At 36.8% G+C, this 17,748-nt stretch overlaps 1 protein-coding gene across 2 annotated transcripts in view; it reads right to left on the minus strand.

The window, feature by feature from the left end:
* Positions 1 to 4,084: 4,084 nt before the first annotated feature.
* Positions 4,085 to 17,748, minus strand: part of SUZ12 (SUZ12 polycomb repressive complex 2 subunit) — a 51,541-nt gene continuing 37,877 nt past the window's right edge. For both annotated transcript variants that reach the window (XM_038371702.2, XM_038371700.2), the window contains 7 exons: positions 16,997 to 17,174; positions 10,956 to 11,047; positions 10,509 to 10,652; positions 9,381 to 9,538; positions 8,392 to 8,590; positions 7,696 to 7,775; positions 4,085 to 6,520 (listed from right to left, as the gene is read on the minus strand). In XM_038371702.2, coding sequence (XP_038227630.1) covers positions 6,175 to 6,520; positions 7,696 to 7,775; positions 8,392 to 8,590; positions 9,381 to 9,538; positions 10,509 to 10,652; positions 10,956 to 11,047; positions 16,997 to 17,174 — 1,197 coding nt within the window. In that variant the 3' untranslated portion in view covers positions 4,085 to 6,174. The remainder of the gene's footprint in view (positions 6,521 to 7,695; positions 7,776 to 8,391; positions 8,591 to 9,380; positions 9,539 to 10,508; positions 10,653 to 10,955; positions 11,048 to 16,996; positions 17,175 to 17,748) is intronic.

The raw sequence follows: 17,748 nt of genomic DNA on the forward strand, positions 1-17,748 counted from the left end.
ATAAACATGTCTACTCAGACCAAGTGCAGCTTTATTATCCTTTCTGTGTGGAGTTAAACAAGCACATCTTAGTTTTTTTCTAGTTATTTTCACAGGATCTGCTACTGAAGTGTACATTAACACTTGGTGATTCTTCCCTCTAACCTCAGAAGTGCTACTGTTGGAAAGAACAAGACAAGCGTAATTTCTCCCTTTAAGCCACAGCTAGTTCAGTTGCCACAAGACCAAAGATACTTGAAACTTGCCTTGCTCATTATATAGGTCTGCAAACCTTGCCACAACCCGCATAATCGTTGTTCATGTACATTGCTAACATACCTATGCCTTAATTTCCTCTCACTGCAACTCCTTTCTGTGGCTTCTTACTCAGTTTAGCCTATGCTGTGCCTCCTTTCATAAAATAAACATCCTCACACAACTCCACTGGCTTCCCTCTTAGTTTCAAGATCCATTTCTAAACGGCATATTTAAGCTCTCTATGGACTTGATGCATCCTACTTCAGGCATTGCCTCACTACACCCCTGCCTTTTGCTCACCTACTATTGGCCATGACTCTTCCTTCCACAAAATCTCAGCTGGTGAAACACCCCTTCCCAGCAGCATCTCCCCATCTCTTCAGAAAACTTTCATATTGACTCCATCTGGCCATTACTATTATTTGCCAACTCTAACTGGTCAAAAGCAGCAGCTTTGCTGAATTCCTGTGTCAAAGTCCACCTTCCTTTGCTGGCATGTTGATTAACATGCATCCTTACTTCACTGCCTTTTTCTAGAAAGTAAGAGTTTTCTTCTTCAGTGTTTGGAGAGATTTTTGCCCTTGCAATATGTTCCACTTATCTCCCTTTTTGCAGTTCTTTTAGAGAAGGTACATCTTCTGTAGAAGAATCCAACCCCATTCAGGAAGCTTTTAAACATAACGGCCATACTGGGTCAGACCCAAGTTCCATCTAGCCCAGCAGCCTCTCTTCCGACAGTGGCCAATGTCAGGTGCCCCAGAGGGAATGAATAGAACAGGTAATCATCAATTGACCCATCCTGTCGCCCATTCCCATCTTCTGACAAACAGAGGCTAGGGACACCATCCCTACTCATCCTGGCTAATAGCCACTGATGGACCTATCCTCCATGAATGTATCTAGTTTTTTTCCCCTGCAATGATGACCCCAAATATCCTTGCTGATCTGATAAATATAACCACTAGTTGCTAAACAAAACAGGATTCACTGAAGATTAAAGAAGAAGATTAAAGAATACACCACTTCATCCTACCAGCATTAATTTGGAAAATATTCTGAATGCTTCTCTCAGATTTGGTTGTCTTCATGAGCCTCAGGGCTTTCCTTTCCTTAACTCAGCCATTTGTCCACCATCTTAGGAATGGAAAGGAAGACAAACCTAGTTTGTCAAAAGCTTCCTTGCTTTTTGGTAATGTGCCCTATAATATTTCCAGGTCCTGGCCTCACACCACATCCAAGGCACCTACATTCAACCTCCATTTGAAAGAGCCAAACTCCTTAAACAAAGCACTCAGTCATCAGGACCAAACAAATTACATCCTGACTACCTTCTCCAAGGACACAGGTTTTTAATCCAGATTGAAATTGACAGTTTTTTTCTTCTTGTTCCACCAGTGCCAAGAAACAATTCACCAATTCTAGTCACTCAGGCTCTAGTAGAGACTCCAAACAATAAATGCTTGCCAGCCCCAAACCTGTAAGGCTGAGGGTCCTGTACTATAAGGATACCCCACCCCCGTCACCATCACTGTACAGTTGGAGCCTTTCAAACTTGCAGTGTACTCCTGGAAAAGCAGAAGGCTCTATAACCTGTAAATATAGGATTGATAGTTGAAGTGCAAACAAAAGCTACAAGTACATAAAAGTATCCTTCAGACAGCCTTTTCAAACATATATCCTGAGATCTTGGTTGCATTTTCAGTAATGCACCTAGCCATCCACTGATTTAAGTATGCAGTTTATTCCATTAATGTACAAGATAATGGCAGGTTTACTTCAAGTAACAATCCCAACTTTTTACAAATGCCCTATCTTTAGATAACCTCCCTTGCCCGCAGCCTGTGCACTTTTGGCACCAACGTCACTATTTCAGACATCGAACAAGACTTGGAGTGCTGACCAATAATTCCCAGGAGAAATTTAGTCTGAATTTAGACCAAAGTACATAGGTGGTAGTACTGCTTCATGCTCAACCTCAAAGAGAGAACTTCTAAAATCTTCTCAATATACAGACTGGCAGAAAACTTCCTGACAGACACCACCATTACATTCAACATCTTTGGATTGTCATAGCATCTTTAATTCTGAGAGACTTAATCTGTCAGCATCAAGGACTACTACTGACAGTGCCCATCTCCTGCCCCACAGATGGCAGCAAAGTGCCAACCCCTAATCTTAAAACAAGGATCATGAGATCTATAATACACACGAGCAAAGGCAGACAGTTTAACGGCTAACTGAAAGGCACCTCCTTGGCTTTCTTAGAAGAATAAATGGGCATATCTGACAAATTGCAATCAAATTATGGTTCTACAGTCTTTAGCCATCTTAAAGTAGCTGCTTGAACCTAAGCCAGACCCAAAAAAAGTATTAACATATGTTTCATCTGAATTATTCTGAATGGGAAGAACGGGTTATTTTTCTTCATTGTCCACTGTTCAACAGCCACTAGACTGATGAACCTTATATCCATTTTAATAAGCCAAAAAGCTGGAGTTGAAGAACTATGCTAGTAAAATGGGCAGCTTAATCAGTTTTCAGACGCTATACAAGTCTTTATTATGTACACTTTTCCTGTGGAAGTTAGATACATTCACAGTCCAAATTCTGATTGTTTTAGTTCAGGTCCAACTAAAGCACTTCTCGATCACAGAGTTCACACCAAGTAAACGCTATTTGCAGACAAAGGAAAAACGAAGTCATAACTAAGGACCTGAAAGTCAGTATGAAATGTTAACTGGAATGTGGAAAGTACCAATACACAGATGAATACATGCCAGTGGTATTCTTCAGATCTGATTGAAAGATCATGTCTGACTCGAGTCATTTTGTCTCAAATCATTGCATTACATTACCTCACAACCAGGGTTCCAGCTAATTTTTTCCATCCATGTGCAGAATTAATTTTGTTATGTGCCCCATATTGAGGTGATGTGCGCCATCAGTAGAAACCAAAACCCTAGATAGAATATATACTTTTTTAAAAGTTACCATTGGGATAATTTCTCCAGTCAGGAGAGTTTAGGCATTTTAGAACTCACTACTCAAAGAATTAAATGCAAGTGTAAGAGAAATAAAAATTATGAAATACATAGACCAGTCAAAAACTAAGACACTTCGAAAGTATCAAGAACACACCACAAGTAAGTGTCGGGGGGGGGGGGGGGGGTGCATTGCTCCTTTAAGTAAGCTGCCCTTTTAAGTAGATCAGCATGTCCAGACGCAGCAGCAACTGCCAACAAGCTCCTTCTGTCCTGAGCCCTGTCGCGTCTCCCCCAACCCCACTCTGTGGGGATGGGGGCAGGAGGACACCCTGACATCAGTGCTCCCCTTCCTGCACAGCAAGCTGGAGGCTCCCAGGAGCAGCTCCAAGGCAGAGGGCAAGAACGGCACAGCAGTGGGGGGAGGGATCCCTGAAGTGCATGGCACTTGATAGCCTACTGGGTGGCCACACAGCTTAGAGGGAACTTAGCTCATAACATATACACCATCTACCCCAAACACCCACCCTTAAAAAATGATGGAATAAAAACCTGCAACTGAAACAGAAAAAAAACTTGAGCAGATTTTTTTAAACTTTCAAAAGAGCAGAACCAGAGACTCCCTGAAGTCCATTAGGGATTTCATTACTGATTTTATGGGGAAGGCACTCAGATAGCACAACGATGCTTGAGAGTATAAAACTCTAATATAGACAGGAGAATTGTAACAACCTGACAGATGGAGATAGTAGAGAATCCAAATTTGGTCAAAACTGAAAATGGAAGAGAAAGTTACGTTGTTCAGATAAGGTATTTGTGGCCTTTTTTGCATGCACACAAAATGACTAGACAACAATAGTGGCAGATTTTATATTACTGAACTTTATGTACAAAATCTGATTTCAAATAAACATTTAATGTAAAAACAAAGGTTCATTTAAACAAATGAACTTGCTTTTCTTTACATCTACTGTACCATTCAAATGCTTTTTAACCAGCTTACATGATTTCTTCAAAATTTCTCATTAAGGGTACATATAGAAAAGGCATCTTTATTATAAATAGAAAACAAAGGGATTTTTTCAGCTTTTATTATAAATTGACATGACATACAAAGTTTACTGGACAGAAGTAATTTCATTACTTTTTTGGGGATCACCAACTTTTTGTGCAAACAATGCTAGCCTTCTTTTAAGCATTAAGAGCATAACTGCTTAAGAAATGACATAAGCAATAATTCTAGAACTACATCTCCCCTAAAATAATCTATTTTTTTTTTACATATGTGCACAGCTTTAGCAAATTAAAGCCAGAGAGAAATGCTTGATGTACTACCCAGAGGCATAATTAGAGTTTGCTACAACTCAGAACTGACAAATCAAAGAGTTTGTAATGAAAGCTGCAGTTTCCCTCTTTCCTATTTTTACACAAAATCAGTGACTAAGAACTTAATACTGGATGACAAATCACATCCACACCATTAGTTAAATAGTCTCACAGTTAAACACATCTTAAGGACCATCAAAATCAGTATTTACATTTTATAAATTTCTGAAGACACCATTAGAAAGCTTATATATCCCTTAAACAAAATAGGGAAATGCATCTTATGGTGATGGAATGAAATAAAAAATTAAAAATACCTGTATTTACAGCAGCATTGTTCCTTTATAAATAAAGAATATGAAAAATGCAATATCTTAAGGATAATAAAAATTTGAGGTGATGTCACAACCACAGTGCTTGCTTGAATAAACCCTTCGGTGCTGATACTGTACCAGTAGTGAAACCACTTTCCATTGGAAAAAATCTGTAAACATATGCATAAAATGTGTTAACAGCAGTGCAAAACTGCTCAAATATATTTTAGTCAGCATCTTAGTATCTGTATTGAATACAATACATCACAGAATACTTGCATAAAAAGTGCAACACATTTTCTGGTCCAATTTTACAGTGCATTTTTCCTGAAGAGTGGTATCTCAAAAGCCCAAACTAAATCTATGGCCTGATCCTGCAGTCTATGCTCAGGCAAAACAGTATGCATAACTCCAACTGGAGTATTTATCAGTAATGACTACATACTGACTGTAGACTCTGGGCCTTAGCATGGCACACTATGATGCAACCCTTTAAAAAAGAGTTAGACACCAGATAGTTCTTGTGGAGCTGTGTAAATGTGTAATAAAAATAGAAAGTAGCTAAATGTTCAAGTTTAAAATGGTACACTGGGCGATCAATACATCAGAATTACCCACAAAAAACAAACTGCCAGTAACCTCAAGAAGCCAAGATGGTACTTCACTGTGTCTGTAATGTGAAAAGCCAAGGTCTTTCCAAACAGGCACAAGACAAAGAAGTGCTATGTTAAATTTGCAAACTTTTACAATTTTAGTGTAAAAAAATTTATCAATTTTTGGTTTATGATGATCATAAATTGATAAATGATTCCAAAAAACAAGGATCAAGGTTAAACTTTAAATAATGATGCATATTTTCACAAAAAAGCTAACTGGAGCATTTCTAAATAAAAAAAGCAAATTGTATCCCAATCCCCTTTCCCAATGTTTCACAACTTCATGGTAGGAAAAACAGCCAGGTACAGATGCAAAAACCTTAATATAAAAAACTGTTTTACATATACTTAAATTATGTAAATTCAGTAGAGTTGATAAGATACTAATTACTAAAATTACAAAAAGATTTTTGTATTGCTCTTCATGCTCAAACTCTTAGAATATTGTCATTACATCACCAAAACTGATATACATGTAGTACTTGCATAATTAACTGAATAGGAACCTGTTGTAACAATATCCTTGTTGAAATCATTTATTTCCATCCAACAGTGCCTGTTTGGAACCTGTGTAATTTTTTGTTTAATTCTTTATAGAACTCATGCACCCTAGGAATGTCACTTCAATGTTTGTCCATTGAATGGCATTTGCCTGTTCCTTCAGAGCTTTTGTTTTTTGCTCTGTTTTGTGACCCCTGAGACATTATCTGTTTCTGAAACTCTCTCTCTCGTGTTAGTTTCACTATATCCATTTGTTGTCCCACTTTGTTCTTCAGAAAACTCCTCATTTGTTGGGGTAGTTGATTCTCCTTTTTCTAACTTCTGCTGCATTTCTCGAAGCTTAGTAACAGCTTTGTCTATTGACATTATGCTAATGAGGTTAAAGTCATGCATGCTGACCAGATGAAGCATAAAATTTCTACACAAGTTCTTCTTAATTATTTTCTGTCCATAATTTTCAACAAACAGCATACAGGCATGATTCATTTGATTGTCAGCAATAAACCTGTCAAATTAAAAAATTGTCAGTATGGAAGTAAAACATTTTGGAAATCAAAAGCAACACAACATGTAGTTCACATCGCTAATAGTAATGTCACTATCAGAGCCTGATAGCTTCTAGATATTAAAGCTTTCAAAATTTCCAGTGATTACTCTAAAATAGTAAGAAAATGCAAACACACTGCAGCACATTCCTCTTTTAAACTCATCTCCCTTTGAATAACTAAGATAACTCTGGATTTTTAGTGCTCTATATCTGTTCAGTGAATTACAAACAAATCAATTAAATCATGGTATAGACTTGTTGGATCAATTAGTTTCAAGATATGATGTCATCTTTAGCATAAGTAAATATGTATGTAGAGATAGTTTTAAAGGAAGTTATTTATGGGACTTATATTTAGGTTGCATCAAACCACAGGTGTACTTCATGATTCCGGGGTCATCATTGATGCAATACAGCTGTGGCCTTAGCTATAGAAGGTATTTGACTTGCTGGATTTATGTTTACATCAGATCAGATGTTTGGTTTTCCTTTCAACTTGGCTTTGAAAAATTAAGGCTAGAAAACACACACACTAAGTGTAGAGAAATTCCTTTACACATGCTACACTATTTAGCAAAAGTAGTGTCTCTTAAGGTTATGTCTCATCCAAGACCCTGGGCAGCTCTGACTACTGAATATTCTACTGGACTTTTTGCAAGAGAGTTAGCATAGACATTTTGGCAAATTACAATTCAAGCAATAAGGATCAGCCTACCTAAATTCCCTCTTCCAATTTCCATTGAATACAATGGTATGTTTACTTCCTTTCTAAATGTTTGTGCACTATTAAATAGTTGCTCCATTTCTCCCCAGAGCTGGTTGTAATTTAGTGCTAAGTGAGGCATTTCATGCAGTTTTAAAGTACTTTGTGATCCCTCCAGGATCAAAGGCATAATTAGAAATAGCATCCCAAATGCCACAGCTTCCAGAAACTGCAATCAAAATGCAGGATTTAAATATCCTCTGACAGGGTACTGTTCAAGATTGAGTATAGTGAGCAAAAAGGAAAGGAGGATCCACTACATTTAAAAGGTTAAAACATATAACTTAATTGTGTATTTTAAGTCAACTTTGATGTAGCAAAGAATGGTATAAAATAAGTCTATTCGAGTAAAAGTTAGAAACTATCATACCCGTGCTTCATAACATGTAGATTCCACAATTTCATCACTTCTTTCTCTCCTTCGTTAACATCAGAAAATTCTTCAATTTGCTGCAGTGAAAATACCAAACAAACATTAAAATCCCAAGGTTAACCAATACAGTACTTGTTCACTTTGAACTTCCTTTCCTGGTTTTCAATCACCTATATTTCACAGAAACAATTGCTTCTGTAAATTCATCAAAACACTCTTCAGTCAGGGTAGATCATGGTGTAGAACACAATGCAAAAACGTAATGTACAAGTCCTTTATTACTACACCCACATTTCCATATGTTTCCTGTTATCAACTGATACTCCTACACTAAATAGCAGCAACATATGAAAATGAAGGGAGCCTGCAACATTATGTGAACTGCACTGGGTTAGCAACTGAGGACAGACTTCATGTTCACTTTAAATGTTTATCCATTTGAACTGCAGGCACTAATGTTAGTGGTGGAACTCTAATTAATTCAGGATTTTAATCCCAAAGGCTAGGTGCCATTTGACTAGTCTAATAAGAGCAGGTATGTGTATATATACACACACCACTATTTGGATTTCTGACTGATGGAAAACTAACTCTGCTTAGCAAAATTGACAAATTGTTCGCTGAATAATTTTAATAAAACATAGGCAAGGAAAATTCATCTAAATATATCTTTGTACATAAAGAATAATTTACTGTAATAGTTTTTTCTCTCAGCCATTCAGGATCTTTTTCATCTTCACTGTCTACTTCCATTTCTTGTGGACGAAGAGGTAAACAGGTATCACTGTGGAAATATAACCGATTGTGTCCACTGCTGTATGTTCTTTGCTGTTCCACTTCTCCATCTTCCGATTCAAGAAATTCTGACATACTTGCTTTTGTACGCTTTGGCCTAATGAAATAAAAAAAATAACTAAGCATGCTTTACATGTTAGTTTTCAGTTCTATCAGACTTCAGCTATGCAAAGTCACCAGTGGTACTAATTACTAATACTTGTCATTTTATAGGGTTGTGTATATTGTAGTTTGCAAATCTAATATAAAGGATTAAGCATAAAAACCATATTAGAGAATGTTATTGTGCAATATCAGAGAATAAGTTATTGTGCAAGTATCTGCATAATATAATTTAAGAGCGCTGTTACAGTCAGATTAAATAGAATACGAAAAATACCATATTCTTACTTGACTGAACATACACGAAGAGCAAGGTTTGTCATATCTACTTGCTTCAGTAACAATACCCTTTTACTACTTTTTACTCCTGTTAGCATTTTAGAGCCAGTACATATAGAAGACTCAGATGGATTTTTTTCTGTCTCACACAGATTTGTTAACTATGCTCCAAATTCAAAATCATCATTGCTGGTGAAGCACAAGACAAAGAACAAACCTTATCTTTCAGATCACAGGATGAGCTGGGTATGGCTATCTTTTTACTTAAAAAGTGAACAAATTTTATATTGAGTCACTGATGATTTCATCCCTCAATATCACTTTACAGGGTCACTTTTCAAAATACAACTACTCATTCACTTTGAATTTCCTTTCCTGGTTTTCAAACAGAGGAACAAATTCTACCCCAAACCATGTGCAACTTTACAGAAACCAATGGATATGTAAAGGCAGAGTCTGGTCCATGCAATATATCTAGAACACCACTTCACTTTTTATTCACCTACCTGCATACAAGGATGTGTGTGATAGGAGTTCTTTTGACTGGTCCATTGCGACTGAAGGCAAATCCAGGCTGACGATGAATATCCTGAGGATTTCCTGCATAGGAGCCATCATAACACTCATTGATAGAAACATCTATCCTAGCACCTTTTGGATGATACTGTAACAAATAATGGTAAATATATTTAGCACAATAAAGAAAAGTCACTATTGTAACAGGATTTATCCTCCATTTCTCAATCCCTCAAGGAGTTTTAGAACAGTGACTGTTCAAACTCAAAATGCCTTACAAAATCATTGCATCCATAGTATCAAGTCTCATGTGGTTCTAGTTTCCTCTTCCTTCCCCAGAGATAGCCAGACAACTTAAGTAATAATTTTTCCTTTAGATGCAAATAAAGGCCTCTTCATCCTGGATGCTTCATTCTCACCCTTTTCATCCAAGGATTTTAATACAAAACCATCAGTTTGATTTGAAAAACTCAATAAAAGTAACAAGTTTAAAAATTAATGTTCAGAAGCTCACAAATACAGAAGTGAGTCAGAATGCCTCAAAAGTTTTATGAATCCTGGCAGTCCTTGCACTATATTCTAACCACATTTCCAAGTGCTGAAGCTACAGTATGGACATGATATAGACAAAAAGAGGAAACAGGAATCTTAGAGTTTAAAATGAAGGAAATCAGAAATAAATTTAATGATTTGAAAACCACTAAAACAATGCATTGGAAACACTTAAGTAATCTTTTGCATACAGTCCCTTACTAAAGGAAGTAAAATTAACAGGACTTGGAATCGTTAACTGCTTCCTAAAATCTCTGGAAATTCCTGATTTTAAATCTAAGTTAAATTACTGACTACATCATACAAACGAATACACAGTATCAAAAGACAACTACAATGAGAAGAAAAATATTCTAAACTGAAGTGATTCCAACGTACTGTCAAAGATTAAGTCAATTTTGGGGGGGGGAGGGGGGAGAATCTCTTGGGGCCCAATTTTGGCTTCACATAACAGGGAGCTGACCCTTACTATATGACTTACAACAGAATGGCAATGATGTCACTGCACTATACAATATCTATGACAGACTGTTTCATACTGATAACTGTCAAGTAAGATTACTTACCACATAATTAAAAATAAATCTGCTGTGACAAAGCTTAAGATGTTTGAGTAAACTATAAAGTTTGCGGCAGTTCAACGTGCACCATGGGCAGTGCAAGTCATCTCTGGCTTCAGTCTGCTGTCTTGTATTGTTGTTGTACAGGAACTATGCAAACAAAAAAAAGGTTGGTATTAGCATTGTCTGAAATCTTTCATTTATTAGTCCCCCACCCTCAAAACCCAGTTAAAAATCCATCACCTTAGCGCACGCACACATATTCCCTATGGGAATGATCTAGGGGAAGTACTATTCTGCTGAAGCAGCAACAGGGACAGTGCTGCAAATATAGCTAAAAATTTCTCCTCTTTCACACAGATGGGAAAAATCTGCATAAAGATCAGGCCTGAACATTTAAATTCTATAACACTATGTACTCCTCCATTCTTAATGTAATTAAACTTTCAATACCTGGTAAAATATTCGTAACTTTTGTCGAGGTTCATTTAAAACATCTCTCTCTTTTCTTGTTTGTAGGTCTGTTGGCAAGGATTCTTTCACAGCTACAAAAAGAACATATGTATAAAGACACGCACGTCTGTTTAGTGTGATGGGAAAAGGACATTGTTTCTTACCTGAATATAGCAGCTCTGTGAAGGGTTCCCTCATTCTGGAAGGAATGAGCTACTTTACTGTACTCTGAGTTGGGTAGCTCACCAAACAATGAGTCTTGGCACTCAGCTTCCTTCTCAAATTTATAGTTACAAATATCATTTAAACACCAAGTGGCTCTCCAGATTGGGGGAACCCTTCAGATTACCTGAACATTTCAAGTTAAGAACAATGTTCTCTTTTCTAGTCAGGGCTTCTCCATTTAAGTTAAGACATTTCTTTAGTAATAGTCAACACAGACCTGGGTGGGAAACACTGAAAAATATAGCTTCAGATGACTTCACTCAGAACACATTGCCTAAATTCAATTTCAAAGATTTCTTAAGTCAGACAAGAGAATACACAGTATCAAATGCAGCTATAATGTAAAGAACAGGTATTTAATTTAGAATTTTTGCCTGAAATCAAACTTTTTTGGTTAATATTAGGGCCAAGTTTTGGTGTCACGTATGCATATAACAATTCCTTTGTTGACAGTGCAATTCAAAACATCAAATAGGTGCTTGGCAGACAGTTTCTACCAACAGCCTCCCTTTTAGCCCACTATGGTCATTCCTTTCATTCAGCATAGTAACACTGGGCCCACGAGGCAAGTTACCAATAGTAAGCCAGAAAAATTACATGCAATATGTAGACTCAAATGGAGGTCAGAGACAAGAGAGACTTAAGTACACAATTTGATCCTTAAAAAAGTGAGAAGTGAGACCAATTATGAAACCTACTTGCCTCTGAATGGTCAACAAAATGAGTCAAAATTAATCTCTAGCCACTAAATATAGAATTTCGATTTTCAAGCTGTTTACAAAATGCAGACACACCTCACTGAAGATTTTAGGAACAGGTGAAAATTTGCATACCAACATAAAAGCAAGAAGAGGTCTTACACCCCTTGTTCTTTGTACCACCTACTCCTGGGTAAGCTATGGGCTTTCTTCTGGTTTTCAGGATTTAGCAGAGGGTCAAACCCAATCTTCTGAAAGGTTTTACTGTCTTAGAGAGAGATTCTTTAACAAGTCTGCGAGGAGCACAGCTGACAATATTCAGAGCATATTTATCCTTCAGAAAGCTGTATCGGATCCTGTCCTGTGATGCCTGGGTTCCACAAGACGACCATCCCAATATGCAGATGTTATAATCAGGTATTTTCTGTGCATCTTCACTTCTCAGCACTCAGGAAATAAGATGTAGATATTAGAAACTTCCTCCACTATAAAAACAACAACTTGTCAATGGTCCAAAGTGCTGGGATATGAATCTATTGCAGAATCTTGACAGTTTTGTTTTTGGTAAATACACCTTCAAGGTCATCTATTGCTTGCAGATTGCTTTGGACCACCTTCCCTGGTGGGATCTCTCATCTGGGAGAATATGATCTTTGGTGAGCTAGCCTGCTTGATAAGCTGCTCTGATGGAAGACAAATTAGCAATGCAGCTTTTCTGGCCAACAACCTGCTCCTCGTCCTCTCTGTTCATTTCTGCAGTCAACTGCTACTCTGCTCAACAATTCCACCGTTAGTCAAGTCCAGAGAAACAGTGGAGACCTGGCATGGAGAAGCAATGAGAAAGAAGTGGAACTTTGCCAGTAGAGGAGGAATTTGACTTCCTCCTGAGGACTTCCTCTATGGGGACTTACCCAAGTTTATCTGGGCTAAATTAGCAGTCCCTATTTCAAAAGTCATGAAGTAGCTCCTATCCCATCTCTAATCCCTAGTTTGGGTGGAGGATTAATCAAACGGATCTGGCACCAGGAAGGCCTTACTGAGGACAGCATCATTTCAGTGCTTTATTCTGGACAGCATCTCAGATTCCTGGAAGGTGCAGCTGCCATTCTAAGTATGGTTGAGGAAGTTAAGGTTCATCCTTCTGGAGAGCTGGGCACAGATGCTGTTGCTGATTGCTGTCTGCATTATTACACAGAAGATCTGACGTAGTTAAATGAATTCCCATCCCCTGGAAGAAACTGTATAGAGACAGGGGCCACTTGTGACCCATATAGTTTATTACTATATAACGCAATGGTTGGGCAAATTATAAAAATGTGCACCTATTGGAAACAAATGGCCACAAAACAGACCTTCTCCTGTTATTACCTCCAGCCACAAACAGTTACTATTCCAATGGACCAAAATCAGCAAACAAGACAGATTAAATCAATGTATCTGCACTACCATCCTAAAGGCATCAGACTTAAGCGAACTAGAAGAAGAAACTCCAGAACAGAGAGGACTCTCTAAAGAGAATAACTGCCTCCTTCAACCTCTAGGAATTAAATCCTGGAGGACAGAACAACTGCATTCCAGGTAAAACCTATGAGTGACACTGGAAGTTTCCAAGCCAGTTAAGATTTTATAAACAAACACCCTGAAGTGAATCAGGTGCCAGTGTAGAAACTAGATGTTGTGGCTGTGCCAATCCAAGCAACCTAAAATGCAGATTATTGAATTTTGTATAACTTAAAGTTGAGCGGCCTTTAAGTCTCACCTTAACCAAAACATACGACAATTTTCCAACCTGGAGGTTGCAAAGGCATGAACAACTGTGTTTAGGTCTGAATCAAAGAACAGCTTACAATATCTGGGCTAGCCACTGCTGTTACCCAGGAATCCAAGCACTGGATTCAATGAAATTCTGAAACTGCAAACCATTAAGACTAAGGCAGGAGACCAACACCCAGTCAGTTTTAAAGGCTCTCCCTATCTAGTATCAAAAACTGCCTGTCTCACAGGGACTGAATTTACAATTAGATTTTATCCTGTAGTTTTTGAGCTAGGCTCTGGAAAAGCAAGAAAATGGCTTCCTGATCCAGCTGAACATAACACACACACACTAACAGTGCTACAGTCCTTTAGATGACAAAATCAGGGATGTACCAATTAAGATAGAGAGCCTGTTCAGGAATTTTTTTTTTTTTTTAAACATTCCTCCAGACATTGTACTATTGTTGGATTGCACGCTATGTGCTGAATATGTACTTTTAAGTATTGAAGTTTCTTCAGTTGTCAGCATTGCAGGAAACAAGTAATCAAATAAGAATCAAGTTGCTTGGTAATACAAACTTAAGCTCTGGGAGCTGGAACTGGTTAGTAATCTGTATGTCTGACATATCTAATCCAATATATATTTCACAGACACTATAAATCACTTACAACTGCTACACCTTTCACACTAAGGATATTTATGTGTTTCCACCACACACACTTTAAAATGCTTTAAATTTAACTAGTGTCTCAGTAACTCAGGATGTGCCTACCTTACAAGCACTGCAGCACCACTGTAGACACTTACTGCAGTAACAGAAGAGGTTTGTCTATTGCTGTAGTGAAGTACCCCCCCCCCCCACCTCACTTCCCGAGAGGTGGTACATCAGGACTTGGGTCATCTTAACTATGTCTCTCAGTGGTATGAATTTTTCACACCCAGATGACATAGCTATGTTTTAGGTGTAGACCAGACCTCAGTTTTCAAAGAATGCTTAACACTAGTGTAAAGTACGTTTCTTGTAAGTAATCTACCAATTTACTCATATCTTGAAAATTTGAATAGATTTGCAAGATTTCAACAATGATGCTTAAAAGCGAGACTTATTACATGAGTAAAAGGTATATTTTCTATTTTTAAGTTTTACTATCTTTAACTGAGGTGTCTTTTTTGAAAAAAAGAGACATGTCATCTTACCTCCAACACTATAGCTATGACAGGTGCCTGTATTAATCCCTTTTACAAGTGGTTTCTAATATAGCCACTATAATTCTCAATGCAAATCCAGTCTAGGTATAATTTTACATGCAACAAAAATACACTTTCAAAAATGACCCACTTACAAATTTAGGTGACAGCTTTTAAATAGGTACTGAAGATATTTCTCTAGGCTTGTGTATATTTTGCCATTTTATTTTTATGTATAGGCATTTCAATAGTGCTCATCAAAATACTAGTTCATATAAATTAAACCAATTTTACTATGCCAAATGACTGAAAAAAATATCTAATTTAGGTATGCAGTGAATATCAATAGGTTATGATAAAACAGTTCTCTGAAGACGTAGGGGGTCAGATTATACTGACACAAGTGACTTAAATTTTTATTTGCACAATAGCACCAACATCTGTATATAAAAACCCAAGTGTTCCACTAATACTGCATTGAGTACAAAAGATTCAAGATTAATTAAATGCAAAAATATAAAATTAATACTATCATTTAAAAAAAATTTAATTACACTAATCCATTAAAGTCTTCAATTTTATTATAAATTAAAATGGGAATGAAACAGAACATTTCAACAAGTTATTTTCCTAACTGAAGCATTCTGAACGAACATTAAATGAATTTGAAAAGAGCACTCTATCCAATATTGCTTGACTTTAATGACATTTGATGCAGTGATGAAGAAAACATTTTAAAACACTGACATTGTTATAGTTTGAATCTAGACTCCCAATCCGTTACAGGAAGACCTTACAGTAAACGCTAACAGGTTGCTGAAGGGGGAAAAAAAAGAGAAAGTGTCAAGAGAAAATTTATTTAACCAAAATGGAAAGACAGAACAAAATTTGAAAGATTTTGAGTATCTAGAGCTCTGATCCTTAGAATTACTAACTCTTCCACTAACAGGTTGCTGAGGAGAAAGATGGTCAAAAGAAGCAGTTCAACAACAAAAACACAAAAATCTGAGTATTAAAGCTTCACATATATTCTATAAATACTAATTTACCTCAGACAATTACAAATGACTAAGTCAGCTTTGATCTAATTTACCAAAAGGACACCAATACACAGCTTTACTGCGGAGCATAATGGGTAGAAATTGGAGCTATCCAGCTCCTCTGAAGGCTGAGTTAGTACAATTTTCAGAACTCCTCTTTCACATAGATGGAAAGTACAAGTATGGTATTCTAAGAGTAAGTAATTTCCATCAGCTAGTCAAATGCAAAGTATCAAGAGCAAAAAGGGCAAAAAGTTGAAAACCCTGACAAGTGTCTAAGAAACTCATCTTACTTGAATAGTACATATATTTAGGTTTACAATACACTATATCAATTACACATCAAGGAGATAATTACCAGTTCAATACCATTCCCAGACAATATAAAAATTAGCTCTAGAGATTACAAAATCTCTATATTCTGATGAATGCCAACTGACAAACATCTGTCTCAAACTTTTATCAAAATGTATTCCGACTTAAAACGCCAACTATGTCAGTCAGTGTTTTTCCACTATGTTAGAAACAACTGGTTGTTAAATGTTACACAATTGTCATATGAATGCCAAATTTTGGCCTAATAGGATCATTTTCACCATAATGCATGAGTTGGATGAAATTTCAATTAATAAATTAGAAAGATGAAGGCAATCTAGGAAAGCAGAAAACCCTAGAAAAAGTATCCTTAAATCCTCCCACTACCTTTCTGAAGACTTGCATCATATCAGGTATTTAAGATAAGCTTTTATCTATCGGCTTATGAATATTTAAACTGATCTCACCTGCAAGTCTTAAAATAAACTTATGGGGAGTTTTCCATGTTCTGCTTACCTTAAAATTCTATTTAAAAATATCTTCAGTAAAGCAATGAAAATATAATACTCCTACAAAAAAATAAATTAGGAAAACCAGTACATTCACCACTTGTTTCAGCTGCAATGGTTTTACATAATCCTTTATAGCTCCACTGGTGTAAACAAGGCACTTCACAGGTTCGTTTGTTTTTTAAATTTAGTAATGCAGCAATGAGGAATTTTTAAAGTGGGCATTTCAGTGGAGAAGAGCTCAAAGAGATTATTAAAGATGAAAAAAAGTCAGTGTTCCCAAAACATGAGAAATTGGGTGTTCACTTACCTATAGTCTGAGCAGGTTTAACAGAAGTAGGCTTGTTTTCTTGAGGGAGACTTTCTGAATTTCGTGTTGCAAGAGGTTTGGCTATAGGAGCTGTAGATTTATCATTTGTATCTCCTGTCCAACGAAGGGTAAACTGAAGAGTAGGTCCCTGAGAAAATGTTTCAAATGGAGGTAACCTCTGTGGGGGTGGGGAGGGGGGGGAAAAAAGCCACCATGTTTTTACTTGGGAAAACAATGAAATTACTTTGAATGAAAAAGCTTTTATGGGGGTGAAGTGACACTTTTTTCCCCAACAAATCAAAATGTACAAGTGGCTTTTGATCATAATTGTAATTCTTTTCTAAATTTAGACTCTTGTACTCTCAAGACAGGCATTTAAAAAAGTTTAAATTTAAAAATGCTAACACTAAGACAAATTGTAACTCTCCTTCCCCGTCTCCTCACACACTGGTTAGCAGTTACTCACATGAAAAGTTCTTGACCTCAATGGGCCTACTTGTGTGAATAAGTGCTCACCAATATAAGCGAGGGCCCAAAAGTTCATGATCAACAATCTTCTTATGATTGTGTTTTTATGCTCCAGCTTGTTTTTCTAGAAGTTCTGTCTTTTTTTTTTTTTTAACGTATTGTTTACCATTTTCCTTTTGGACCATATTCTTGTAGATTTGCCCGAGTCAAATGTAATATATAACCAATTTTTCAAATTAATATGGTACTGAGATGAAACACCACGTGCCATAAAAACAGTTACC

The sequence above is a fragment of the Dermochelys coriacea genome, chromosome 14 (assembly GCF_009764565.3).
Source record: "Dermochelys coriacea isolate rDerCor1 chromosome 14, rDerCor1.pri.v4, whole genome shotgun sequence".
Taxonomy (NCBI): domain Eukaryota; kingdom Metazoa; phylum Chordata; order Testudines; family Dermochelyidae; genus Dermochelys; species Dermochelys coriacea.